We start from the raw sequence: 13,187 nt of genomic DNA, 5'->3' as shown, positions 1-13,187 counted from the left end.
AGAGCCCAGGGGATACCCATGTGAATACTTTTACTAGGCAGTCGGGTTCCTGAGACAGGATCTCTGGGGTTGAATCCTAGTTTGAGGTATGGATTTTAGATATGTGTACAAAGGTGAAACATGCAGCCATGGGAGTGTGTGATCTCCCACACAGAGAGAAATGAGGAGAAACAAGCGTCAGAAAAATAAGACATGAGGCATTTCAGGATGGAGGGAGTGGACTATAGCATCATTTACCAGAGTTGGATTAATTGAGGGCTCAGAAGGGGAGATGGGATTTAGCAGCGTGGATGTCACTGGGGTTCACGGTAACTATAGCTTCAGTGGACCAGTGGGCGTAGACATGAATGGATGAAGTAGAAACAAGTGGTGAATATAATTATTTTTTATTCTAATACAATTACAGAAATTTATATAAAAATACTTTAGCCGAGCATAATCTTTTCCCTGCTGAAGTCAAATGAACAAAAGATTAACCATTTTAAAGTGAGAAATTCAGTGACATTTAGTACACCCATAACGTTGTGCAACTACTATATCTAGTCCCAAAACATTTTCATCACACCAAAAGGAAAACCCATATGCTTTAAGCGGTTGCTCCCCATTCCCCACTCCACTAAGCCCCTGGCAACCACAAATCTGTGTTCTGTCTCTATAGATTTACCTATTCCGGATTTTTCATTTAAATGGAATCATACAATATGTGATGTTTTGTGTCTGGCTTCTTTCATTTTGCGTATCGTTCTCGAGGTTCATCCACATTGTAGCATATATCAGTGCTTCATTCGTGTTTATGGCTGATGATAATCCATTACATGGATAGGTCATAATTTATGTATCTACTCCTTTGTTGATGAACTATTTCTACCTTTTGGCTTTTGCAAATAATGATGCTGTGAGCATGCAAGTACATGTATTTATTTATGACCTGTTTTCAGTTATTTTGGGCATATATCTAGGAGTGGAATTGCTGGGGCCTAACATAGTTTTAGAAAACTATACTTTTATATAATGCTAACTGAGAATCCACAGGACGCATTGTACATTGTAGAAAATGTTGGCTTATATAGTCCAAATGTTCTTTAAGTACTTCACATTCTCTTTGAGATAGGATTGGTGAAACCACCAACCAGCAAACAGTCCATCAAGAGATGGTTAAGTTTAATGGAAAAAAAATACATATCTATTATAAAAATACATATATAGAAATAATTTTTAAGAAGGAAGTACCCTTTATATTCATTTATTTAAAATTTAATTTTCAATTACAACTACAGTTGACATACGGTATTCTATTAGTTTCAGGTTGCAACATAGCAATTAGACATTTATGTAACTTTTGATGTGATCACCCTGATAAGTCTAGCACCCATCTAGAAAGTGCCCTACAGAACTGAGTTTTGAGTCTGACAAGAAGAAAGAATTTCAAGTGAAGAGTTTGAATAAATTAACTCATGTAGCAGAGAAAAGGGGAAACAGGCACAAAGTTGTGTGTTTCAGTTTAATTTTTCTGAAGAAAAGAGTGCAAGTTGAACTCTAGTTGGCAACAAGGCGAAGAGATGCAGAACCCCGTGGTGCTACTTTAATAGCTAGCTGACTTTTGAGATGGTATTTTCAAAATCAATTTTTACTCCTTTGCCAATAACCACTGACTCATTTTTTGAATGTTTAATCTTGTGGTCTGTGTTTCTCCACTCAGACACCAGTGTGTCTAGGAGGAGATTGAGTTCTATATGTGACAAGCAATCTAGCCTCCTTGTGGCTTAGTTAAATTTTCCTTCTGCAGTCTTTCCTTTGTAGAAAGAACTCTTAGGAATCAATTATGGGACTGAGATTTTCTCAAATATGACTCTGATTTAATTCCCAAAGAACTACCTACAGACTTGGGAGAAGAAATAACTTTGGTTGAGTGTCCATTAAGTGTTTTATGTACCTGAGCAAATTTAAGTCTTATAACAACCCAGTACATGGGATATACACCTGGAATGACTAACGCCAAAGTCAAGCCTCTGACCAGCATATATTAGAGTGCCTATTACGTGCCATCTTATGTGTTTGTGGCTTACTAGTGTAGTAGGATGAGAATGATGCTGGGGATGCTTGCAAGCCCAGCAGGAAGCAAAGCTCTGATGGGTTAGCTCTGATGTTTTCCCAGGAGGACAGAAAGAGGTGGGGGAGGTCCTTTACATGCCACACCTAAGCTGTGTCATATACTTCTCAAGGAAAGATTCTGGATGACTTATCAGGAGAATATTAGTTTCTCTTCTAGAATGTATATCTGGGATAAGTCCATTGTTGATTCAGGGAGGTATCTTTTAATTCTCCATTTCATCTATACTATCTCTATTCAATATTTGTGATCTCAATAAACTAACCGCTAGGGTTAACATATTTATTCACATAAGTGGTATATATGTGTTTCAGGCCGAAAAAGCTGATGGATTTGTCAACTTGCCCGATTTCACTGTGGAGAGAGCATCTGAATGCAAAAAAAAGCAGTAAGTTGTCTATCATTTTCCAAGAAACTCTGAGCCAGGATAATTATCCCTTCATAATGTTCCTTGAGTGATGTGGCAATTTGGAAGTTATTGAAGGTGACACTCAAATGTCCTAGAACTTTGAGCTTTATGGGTTGACACCCTAAACAGTAATAGGAGCTTTTAACTTCTTGTTTTTTGGAATTTCATTTTGTGGAGCAGATGGATTTTAAAACCCCATGGAGCCTTGGCATGGCATGTTGTTGACAACTGTGTCTGTGATGTAATTAAAAATAAACTCTCTTCCAGGATTGGCAGAGAGATCAGATGTCAAGGTTTTGTCCTTGTAAAGAGAATGGCTGGTTAAGTAGGATTCTTCAGAGCTGTAGATTATGATGGCAAGACCAGTTTCTTTATCTTAGTTTATGGAATTGTCAGTAACACCCTTGAAATTGAATTCTCTTGAGACGTCTTAGACTTGGGGATTATTCATCAGTGTAATTTAAGTCCAAAAAATTGAAGAACTGACAAGAACCAAAAAAGTCACCAGCCCATTATCCATGTAATTGAGAAGGGAACGATGCAGAGAGTCTGGACTTGGCTTTGAATCATGGGCGGGCTAGCTCTAGACCAGGTATCCAGACTCCATGTGTTCTCCTCGTGATAGTATCCGACTGCATTTTGCATATGTCTCTTCTTCACCTTTTTTTTTACTCTTTTTTTTTTCTACTGTTGACATCTTTTTTTTCCTGTTATACCGGAAAAGGGCATTTTTTTCTATTGAGTTATGTTGCTAGTAGCAGCAATTGATTCGTTTATTTCTAAGAAAATTAACTGATACTAGCTTTAAATCTTTGCCACTCTGGTGTGGTTGTGCATACCTAGTGATGCATGAGGTTGGGTGATTTTTATGGTTTTGACCAAACTAGTTATTTGTAAAATTCTTGCCCAGACTGTAGGACTTTCAGACTAAATGGTAAAGGGGAAACACTTTATTTGTTGTCTTTAATGTTTTATACTTTTACTTGAAACTAAAAATCTGCCTTATATTTTTCTTTCCTAGAGGGTTGTCACAGTGCGGACAACCTATATTTTTCTGTAAATAAGTTATTGTACATAGTTGACTGAATTAATACTTTTCTTAATGTTGCTGATCTGAGTATTTTGAAGTGACATCTCTATCACTTTAAATTTTAATTTATTGTCTCTTTATAGCAAAACAGTAAGCAAATGAAAATAAAATAATATTCCTGTATGTCTTAAACAGAAACTATTGATCGATTGAGACTCAATTCTGTTCTGGATATCCTAACATGATAAATTAAACTTCTGCTCTTTACGTAAAATAGAGATTAGACAGTAGGAATTTAATGTAACTAAATTATTTTTGTAAATTTACAAAGAAAGCAGATGAATTCATTATGCTTATGTTTGACTGATTTATTTTCAAACCCATTGATAATTATAAATACTAATTCTTTATGTGTCTATGCTTTTCCCTTTCAAGCGCTTTTAAGATCAGCCACCCACAGATCAAGACCTTTTATTTTGCAGCTGAGAATATGCAGGAAATGAATGTGTAAGTAGAGGAAATCGCTAAATCCAATCTTTATGGGAATAGACTTACTTTGGTCTGGTATTTGAATTTTAAGCATATGTTCATATTAATTATTGTTTTATTTATTTCTACTGCTTTAAAGATTAATCTCTTTAGTACCTATAATGTCTTCTTGGCTTCTTCTCTAGTATTTAGAAGCATTTTAGAGAACTACCCATATCAAAATGGCTATTTTAGGAAGAAGTAATGAGACTCTTCCAAGGAAACCACTAAATTGAGAAATGAATAGACAAAAGTCATTATAAAAAATGTTAAAATGAGAATCTGCATCCCTGGGAGCAAAGCTTGAAAGTATTATGAAACCAATCAAACAGCTTTCAGAATCCTACATGAAAAATATCTCTACATGTAGCATTTTGTATGTGCTGTATGATTGTTCTGTTGATTTCTGTGTTTATCACCTCTCCATTTTCAATGCCAAACATTTTGCAAAATATCCTTGCTCAAAGTATATCTAACACAAATTTTATATCCTGAAATTTCTGTTTCTTCTTTGCTCTGTTTAAATAAGTGGAATATATGCATAGAGTACTACCTGTCCCACTCCATCCCCTACTGGTTTAGATTATGGTGTGATATGTGTGTGTGTGTGTGTGTATACACACACACACACACATACATGTACGTATATATATATACATATACACATATGTATACACACATATAATATATATACATATAATATATGTATATTATATTAAATTACACTGATGAATATAATATATGTATATTATATGTGTATATGTGTGTGTGTGTGTGTGTGTATGGTACTTGAAGCATCAGGGGCATTCTATTTAATTTAAGCTCTATTTTCAGAATTCATAATGTCTCTTATTACCTTACATAACTGATTAAAAATATGACTATGGAACACCTACTATGTGTCCCATTGTGGCAGATCTTGGGCAATAGAAACAAAGAATACAGACATAATCCTCCATAGAGTTTATGACTTTATTTATTTTATTTATTTATATGTAAGGATTTTCTTATCCATTTTCCCTATATAATATCTCTTTGTCCTCCTGCTTTAGATACCTAAAGAAAAAAGAAGCTGCTTTTCTTCAAACACACGTGCGCTCCCGAGTACATGTGTACGCACACACACACAAATAGCCTCTTATAAAATATCCCGTCAGCAGACCCATCGAGCTAAAGCATTTTCATCAGTTCCCTGTACGTATCTCCCACCACAACCCTTCACTTGAGGGCAGATGGCTCTCTACCACAGAAGGTTGGGAAACTCAGTGTTAGAAATAACAAGGCAAGGAATCCAGACTGTCTTTCAAACAAGTGTTTTATTTACTCGGACAAAGAAAGAAGTGGTTTCCCTTTCTGATTTTAATCCCCACCCCGCCTGGCTTTCTAAAGCATCTGAGAAAAATTAGAGCAGGCACATAAAAGGAGAGGATTTAAACAACTTCACATTCAGAGCTCTTTATTTCTTTTTTTTTTATTTGCATTGGAAACTACATCCTATCGATTAGCAAGCCTTAGGTGTGTGAGGGGTGCGTGGAGGGCCCAGCAGTACTTGGAGCCCTTAAGATAGTGAGGGCCAGTCTGGAGCTGAGGCATCAATTAATCTCAAATGGTCTTTCCTGTTCTTTAATGGTCACGAAAAAGTGCGGTCCCACCACCCCCTCCACCAACTCCCCGAGAGCCTCTTGCTGTCTCTGGCTTTTCTCAGTGTCTTATATCTCTGGCTTCCTTCCTGTCTACATCCTCCCGACCCATCCTGCAGCTGGTTCTTTCAAAGAAGTTTTGTTCTTTCCCACAAGAGAAGAGTGAGACCTGGTTTACCAGAGGATCAGTTACTGCTAAGTGCTTTGCTACCTGGCGAATTCTCCTCCTACACAGTAAAATATATTTGTAAACCAGTAAAAGTGGTTTCAACCAGATTTGCTCTCTAAATTACACATCAGAATTATTTTGTTCCCTGCTCACTCTCTTCTACAGTTTTTGTTTATGTCTTCATTCCTTTTCTCTTCAGTTCTCATGTTCTCCCTTTGTAAGGATCTATCTAATGGCAAGTAGAATTGCATGAGTATAAACTACAGATAGGACATATTCACGCTACCCGGTTGACTGTTAAATCAGAGCCTTTTGTAGTTATCAAAGCTAATGTTTTATTGTCTATGCTGTGAAGATCTGTTAATTTTACTTGAAATTATGTTAGTATTTATCTTTCCAGCTTACAAACAAGATGTAAATTGACATTCGAATGTCAGATGTCTTGACCCCAGTGTTTTGAATGACTTTTATCCTGAAAATTGTCCATCTGGCCACTCATAGATAAATGGCTCATTTTGTCTGTGCCCGAATATATCATTATTTCTTTTATATATAATATTGTTAGTAAGTTTTGTTATTCTGAACATAATTTTTTGAATGGCCAACAATGCAGAATCTCTTTGGGCCTCCAGGTTCACTTCTTCCTTCTCCCACGAGATTATGCATGTGATATTTAAAGATTTGTTCTGCAATATCATCTGAAGAGCTTTCTTTCATACTGATGTGGCCGGTTTAAGCCAGGAAATCATGTATCTGGGTGTTTCTTAGTGAGATGCAAAGATGCCGGTGAAGGAGGGAGTGAGTGGCGTTTGGCTAGACTGGTCCTGGATGGTGATGTTTCTCTTAGGGACGATGAAGGGAAAGGTAATTAAGTTTAATAGAAATGCCATGTATTCTGCAGGGACCCTCAAGTAATTAAGGGTTATGAAAGAACTAGTCTCTAAGTGAAGGCTGGTGGTGGTTACGTTTCTCAGATGGTATTGATGGGAAATATGTTCTTGAAACTGTACATCAATTTCTTTACACTTGTGCATCTCCAACACACGTTCACATCAAGTCAATATACAACAAACTCCCAGGAAACATCTGTCATCTTCTTCTATGTAAATATGTCTTTTCGTGCATTCATTTATTTAGTCACAGACATATTTTTTATTGCCTTGATGTTAAAAAATAAAAACGTTCTTAGCAAAGGAGGTAGTTTAAGCCAGTGAGTTTAGAAGGAAAACAGTTAAACGAGATTCAAATCCATTGCCACTTTTTCACAGGTAGTGACTAATGGTAGCATTCAAAAGGACATGGGTTTTGGGTAAGGAAGGGCTAAGAAGTATCTTATTTTTAGTCTCTGCTCTTCCATTTTGCTGTGTTTCCATATTTTCATGTTCTTGAAAAGAACTTAGAAATGCCTCTTCTTGTTTCAGGTACTCTTGATTTAAAAGGTTTTATCTCGGTATATTAAATTTTTTTTTTGTCTATTTCACTTTTAGATGCTTTTTTTTGGGGGCGGGAAGGTCAGTTTATACAATTATGAAATCAGGTATAAATTAAAGATTAATTTATATTGGTCTTTTAAAAATGAATCATTGAATTCATTGTGCTTTGCCTGATAAGTGTTTAAAAATGTACTTTTAAATGTTTTAATTAAGTAATATATAACATATTCTTGCAAAAAATTATATAATACAGAAGTATGCAAAGTGAAAACCTTCCCATACCTTCAATTTGACCTTCTAATTCAACTTCTCTCTGTAAGATTAACCACTTTTAACAGTATCCTGTACATCCTTCCTGATGCTTCCTTTGTATACCAATTCATGCACATATGCAAATATAAAGTTTTTGAAGTACATTGAATCAGGCTAACCATGTTGTTTTTACTTGCTTTTTTTCACTTAACAGTATGTTAGGATATTTCCAGGTCATTACAAGGCACCCGTATCTCAGTCTTTTCATTAGCTTCATTACAACATGGTGATGATGGATTCAGTACCATACTTTATATTTTTCTATTGATTGACAATTATATTGTATTAAAGTTTTTTTTTCCCTTGCCATGGCAAGACCTGTTGAATTAACATTCTTCCACATTTATTGGTTTACATGAATGTGTTTTTGTAGGAAAGATACTTAGAACTGTTGGGTGAAAGGGATGGATATTTAAATTTTTAATAGTATCATCGAATTGCCTGCTTAAAATTGGCTGTATTGGTTTTCATTTTCGGCTCCACAAAGGATTGAGAATGGTTTTTCCTAAATTCTAGAAATCATGGATATTTAAGATTTTTGCCAATCTAATGGAATAAAATATTTTTCTGTGTTCGAATATGCATTTCTAAAATATGATTGAAGCTGAGAATTTTGTTCCATATATTTATCAGTCATTTGTATTTTTTTGTAATTTCCAGGGGTTTTTTGTTTGTTTGTTTGTTTATTATTCTATTGTATCTTGGTGAACGTTTTCTAGTTCCTATGGAAAGATCTGGACCCAGATATTGATCTAGTTTTAGGTGGCCATTAGAAATCTCATTTTTATCAAGGCGTTGATGGGAATTTCTTAAAAGAGGCTACAGCTCATCTTTTTATTGTAGGAAGTCCATTTATTTATTTTTAAAGATCTAATTTATTGCATATTTTCTGTTAAAAAATACAGCAAGACCATGGCAGGTTGAGAGTTAGATAAAAATTACGATTACTAATTTGTCGGCAACTGTAGACTTGGGAATATGCAATATTTATTTCGTGGTGGGAGTGCAGCATGCTGAATAATTCATGAAGCATTATGAGCCTAGAAGAAATGAAAAGTGTAAGTGAATCAATAAGTGCATAGCATTATTATTATTATTATTATTATTTTGTTGATACTGGTAGATTTAGGCCACTACTAAATGCTCTGGTTTCTCAAAAAATATATACAATATGGAATTCTTTTTAAATAAGAAGACTACAAAGAAGTGAAAAATAAATCACATAGATTACCACCACCCCCAAATAATATTTTCCCTTTAAATAGAAGGTTATATAGCTAGGAATATATGAAATAGACACATTGTGTATCTTTTAAAAATTTGTGTTATAAAATATGTTCCTAACTAAACCCTTGAGAAAAAACTACAGTAGCCTGAACTCATAAGCCAAGTTTGACTTCCTAATGGTTTGTCTAGTTCTGTTTTTGTTATTAATGTTTAGTTGGAATTCATTGCCAATCAAATGGTAAATCAATAGAAGACATGACATTGTCAATTTTTAATTTACATAAAATTCTTTAAGGAATTAAAAATGTCTCCAGCTTGGGAATACCCGTCAAGCTCTAGCTAAATATTTTACTGATTAATATAAAAATCCTGGCTTAAAAATGTGTCATCTCTATTTTTTTGTGTGTGTGTGAAATAAACTCACATTTTAAAAATTAAAAGGATAAAACTTGAATGTCAAGTTGTGAAATTCAACGATAGCTTGATTGTTGCTATAAATTTCAAATGAATAACAACATAAGATATATTTATTCATATATTTAGAATATCCAAAGTAGTTGCCTCTATTAGCCAACTGGATAACGGTACACATTTCTTATCTTACAAAGAATGCCTTAAGTAAGAAAAATACTGTGAAACCAAATACTGTCAATGTTATTGACACCTAAGAAAGGTGTCAATAACATAAACTTACTCCGTTTCTGGAAATGTTTAGACCGACTGCAGAATTATGAATTAATTGCATTATAAAGTCTGGCAGAAGACCTCTCTCAGTGCCTAGAGGACAGGTAAATAGGTAGAGGATAGATCTCGTTGGTTAAACATTTATTTTCTATTTAAACTTTAGGTGGTTAAACAAGCTTGGATTAGCTGTCATCCACCGTGAATCCACTACAAAGGATGAAGGTATGTTCTCTTTTAAATTTCCAGCAAGAATGTTAGAATAGGATGAGAAAATGATGTCAAGTTCTGTGCATAGTCTTGTCCTAATGAAACATACTTTGGCATTTAAAATTATCTGAAAATATATACAGACATACTCATACAGACTCACTAGCATGGAATAGAGCTTCTGGTGCTGGCTATGAATGCTTTTTGCACTTCGCCCACACCACACGTTAGCAGCTGTGGGCTTTGCTGACGTCTCAAACAATTGCCAATGCAAATGTTTTATTGCCCCACTTACTGGATTCTTACTCAGAGGTATCATCTCATCATGATCTAGACAGATAACTTTCATCCCACTATTTCCTCTCTGATATTTTAGTATTTCCACCAGCTGTGTGCTAAGAATAATTACCCTAAGTAGTATTAGGAACCTAAAGGTCAGATTGGGACACAGGCCATACTTTTAGCATTCAGGGCTCAACAGCTATCGGAGTCTGATTCTTAATGAGGCAAGTCATTAATATTGAGAAGGAAGCTTTAGGTTCCCGGGTTACAGAGCTGATACCGTTTCTGAAATGCTCAAACCCGGGACTTGGAACTAGGAAGTCATATCTTTGGATAACAAAATCATCAAACTTAAATTTAGAAAAGGAAAAGTGGCAATTTCATTTTAAACCACGAAGAACTATAGCACAGTGCTGTGAAATCAGTGTCCTAACCATCTCCGTGCTCTTCTTTTCCATAAAATTAGTACCTATTGTATATTTGAGATACATTTATAGATTGTGAAGAAAAAAAGAAAACTACACAAAACCCTTCTCCTTCCCCTGGTAAGTAAGGGCTTCCATGACATGGCCTCGAGGAACCTTCCAGCTTCATATATTTTTTTTTTTTTTACCATAGCTCTTAGAGAACCCCATATACTTAGCTCATTCTGTGCTCTTGGCTTGGTACCCACATCGCTCTGTGTGCACCAGTGTTTACTTATCCTACCAACTTCAGCTCATTATGATTTCCTTTATCCAAATGAATCATTACTGATTTTATACTCCCTTAGTGTATGACTCACACTCCCTGAGGAATTATTTTATTTTGCCTGAGCTATGGTTAGTTCCCTTCCTGCGTGTTAGGCTCTCCTTGAGGGCAGAAGCCCTGACATGGCCATTTGTTTTCCCCTCTTATGTAAACCCTTTGCACCAGGTATCTCACTAGATAAGTATTTTCTGAATTGGATTGGAATAGCAGCAGCCAGATGGGAAAAACCTCTGCTCACGTGTTATGGAATAAGTGTTGATGGCGTTGAGACATTAAGCATTTTCATTTTTGTTATAGAATGCTACAGCGAGAGTGAACAGGAAGATCCTGACGTAGCTGTGGAGACGGCACACCCTCCTCACTCTGCAGGGACTCTGTCTCCTTTGGTATGTGCTCACATAAATAGCCTGTTGTTCATCGATCAAATACGTGGACGTCATTCCTTCCAAATGGGTTGAAGCTACTTTGACTGATCAATTTTTAGAACAGGCTAACTTAGGGTACTTGCCAAAGAGCAAGTGCAACTCAGAGTGCTGATTTTGAGCCTTCTTCATAGCAACTCACTGGTATGAAATACTCAGAGTATTTGTGCATGACCCACAGAAGTATCTTGCTCAGAGGATTCATGGTTATGCAATGGGCTGCTAGGTGATAGGTCAGTGCTTGCATTGACTCATCTTATAATGTTTATTTATACCCTACTTGTTCTCAGGAAGAATCGAAAGTGCCTTGTCTAGGTGCACATGCTACAACAATGTAAAATAAATGTAAAGGAGATAAAGGTAATAGCATAAAGAGAAAATTAGAGTCAGAAAGAGCAGGAAGCCAGGAATGGGGTTAGTCCATTAAATCTGCACGTGGAATGATTCTGCATATTCACTAGAGAAAAGTCCAAGTTTATTTCTAAGCTTTGGAAACATCCAGAGTAAGTTCAGATTATTAATGTTAAGACTATGTAGAGTTGCTTTATATTTGGATGCTCATTATAGCATTGGCCCCTGGAAGGAGTCAAGCAGAGGACTTTGGGGAAGTTGGTTTTTGCGGTTTGTATACCTACCATGTATGTACCAGGACTTATGTAGGTGCTTTAATTACATAATCATTTACTCCCCCGAACAACCCCGAGAAGTAGTATCTCTGCATCTCACTGATTGCTAACGAGGCCGAACATCTTTTCATGTTCATCGGCCATTTGGATATTCTGTCTTGTGAAGTCTTGTGAAGTCTGTGAAGCCTTCTGTACATTTTTAGTTGTCATTATTATTGTTTTGGATTTATAGGATTTCTTTAGTTATTAATCTATACATTATTCTTTGGCAGTTAAAAGTGAGGAAAATCTTCTTTCCCACTCTACGGCTTTTATTTTTTTAAAACTTTATTTCATGGTTTCTTCCTGTAAATATTTATCTATCTATCTATCTATCTATCTATCTATCTATCTATCTATCTATCATCTATACTGTGGAGGCATTTCGCTTTCTATCTATTTATTTATTTTTAGGTGAGGCAACCCTTAGTTGACCTCACAGATTGCAAGGTCCTTGTCAGCTTATAATCCCTTATTTTTTTTCATCTTTTATGCCTACAGCACCTGGTCTTTCTAGGTGGTCTCCCATCCAAGTACTAACCAGGCTCGACTCTGCTTACCTTCCAAGATCAGATGGGATCGGGCTTGTACAGGGTAGCATGGCCGTAGACAAAAATAGATATTCTTGATGTCGATGTGTCAGATTTATCCTTCACTTCCACTGTGGTTAGTGCCTTTGCTTTTTTGTTTATTTCAAATTGTTTCCTAACCCCAGGTCACAAGGAAGTAGATATTACTATCCTCATTTCATGGATAAAGAAACTGAGGTTCAGAGAGGTGAAATGTTCTGGTCACATACCCAGTTCTTACTGGATTCCCCTTTATAGCTCCTAAAGAAGTCAAGTAGATTTTCGATAGATGTTCCTTCTTGATTTAATAGAGAAGCTTATGTTTTTGTTTAATTTCTCTCTGTGTCTCTCTGTCTCTCTGTCTCTCTGTCTCTGTCTCTCTCCCTCTCTGTCTTTCTCTCTGTCCCCCTCTGTTTGTCTGTGTCTGTCTGTCTGTCTTTTCTTTCTTCCTGTTTTTGTCTTTCCTATTTTAACCTGTAACATACAAAGATTTGAATTGTTCTTCCTCCTTTCTTCCCTCCCTCGTCCATTGTGCCCCAAAATATGACTTTTTAAAAAATTTATTTTAGTTCTAAAATACTGTGATTTTCTGTTTTGTAATGACAAACTAGTGTCACAGGTTACTAATAGCATTGCCAGATACCTGGGACTACACTTGATGAAAGTAAAAGCAACTGAATTGTCTTCTTAGACAAAGGATCATGGCTCAGTAGTACAATGACAGTCTTACCTGATGTTACAGTAGAAGCT

General features: G+C 35.8%; 1 protein-coding gene and 1 pseudogene across 1 annotated transcript in view; one reads left to right on the top strand and one right to left on the bottom strand.

The window, feature by feature from the left end:
• IPCEF1 (interaction protein for cytohesin exchange factors 1) overlaps positions 1 to 13,187 on the top strand; it is an 80,941-nt gene that overhangs the window by 37,738 nt on the left and 30,016 nt on the right. The window contains exons 5-8 of the mRNA XM_006915057.2: positions 2,425 to 2,498; positions 3,985 to 4,056; positions 9,706 to 9,764; positions 11,079 to 11,167. Coding sequence (XP_006915119.2) covers positions 2,425 to 2,498; positions 3,985 to 4,056; positions 9,706 to 9,764; positions 11,079 to 11,167 — 294 coding nt within the window. The remainder of the gene's footprint in view (positions 1 to 2,424; positions 2,499 to 3,984; positions 4,057 to 9,705; positions 9,765 to 11,078; positions 11,168 to 13,187) is intronic.
• On the bottom strand, positions 12,361 to 12,479 carry LOC112482401 (annotated as a pseudogene).

This window comes from Pteropus alecto, unplaced genomic scaffold, assembly GCF_000325575.1.
Source record: "Pteropus alecto unplaced genomic scaffold, ASM32557v1 scaffold195, whole genome shotgun sequence".
Taxonomy (NCBI): domain Eukaryota; kingdom Metazoa; phylum Chordata; class Mammalia; order Chiroptera; family Pteropodidae; genus Pteropus; species Pteropus alecto.
Note: the sequence above shows the minus strand (reverse complement) of the source record. Positions and strands in the feature narration are given on the sequence as shown.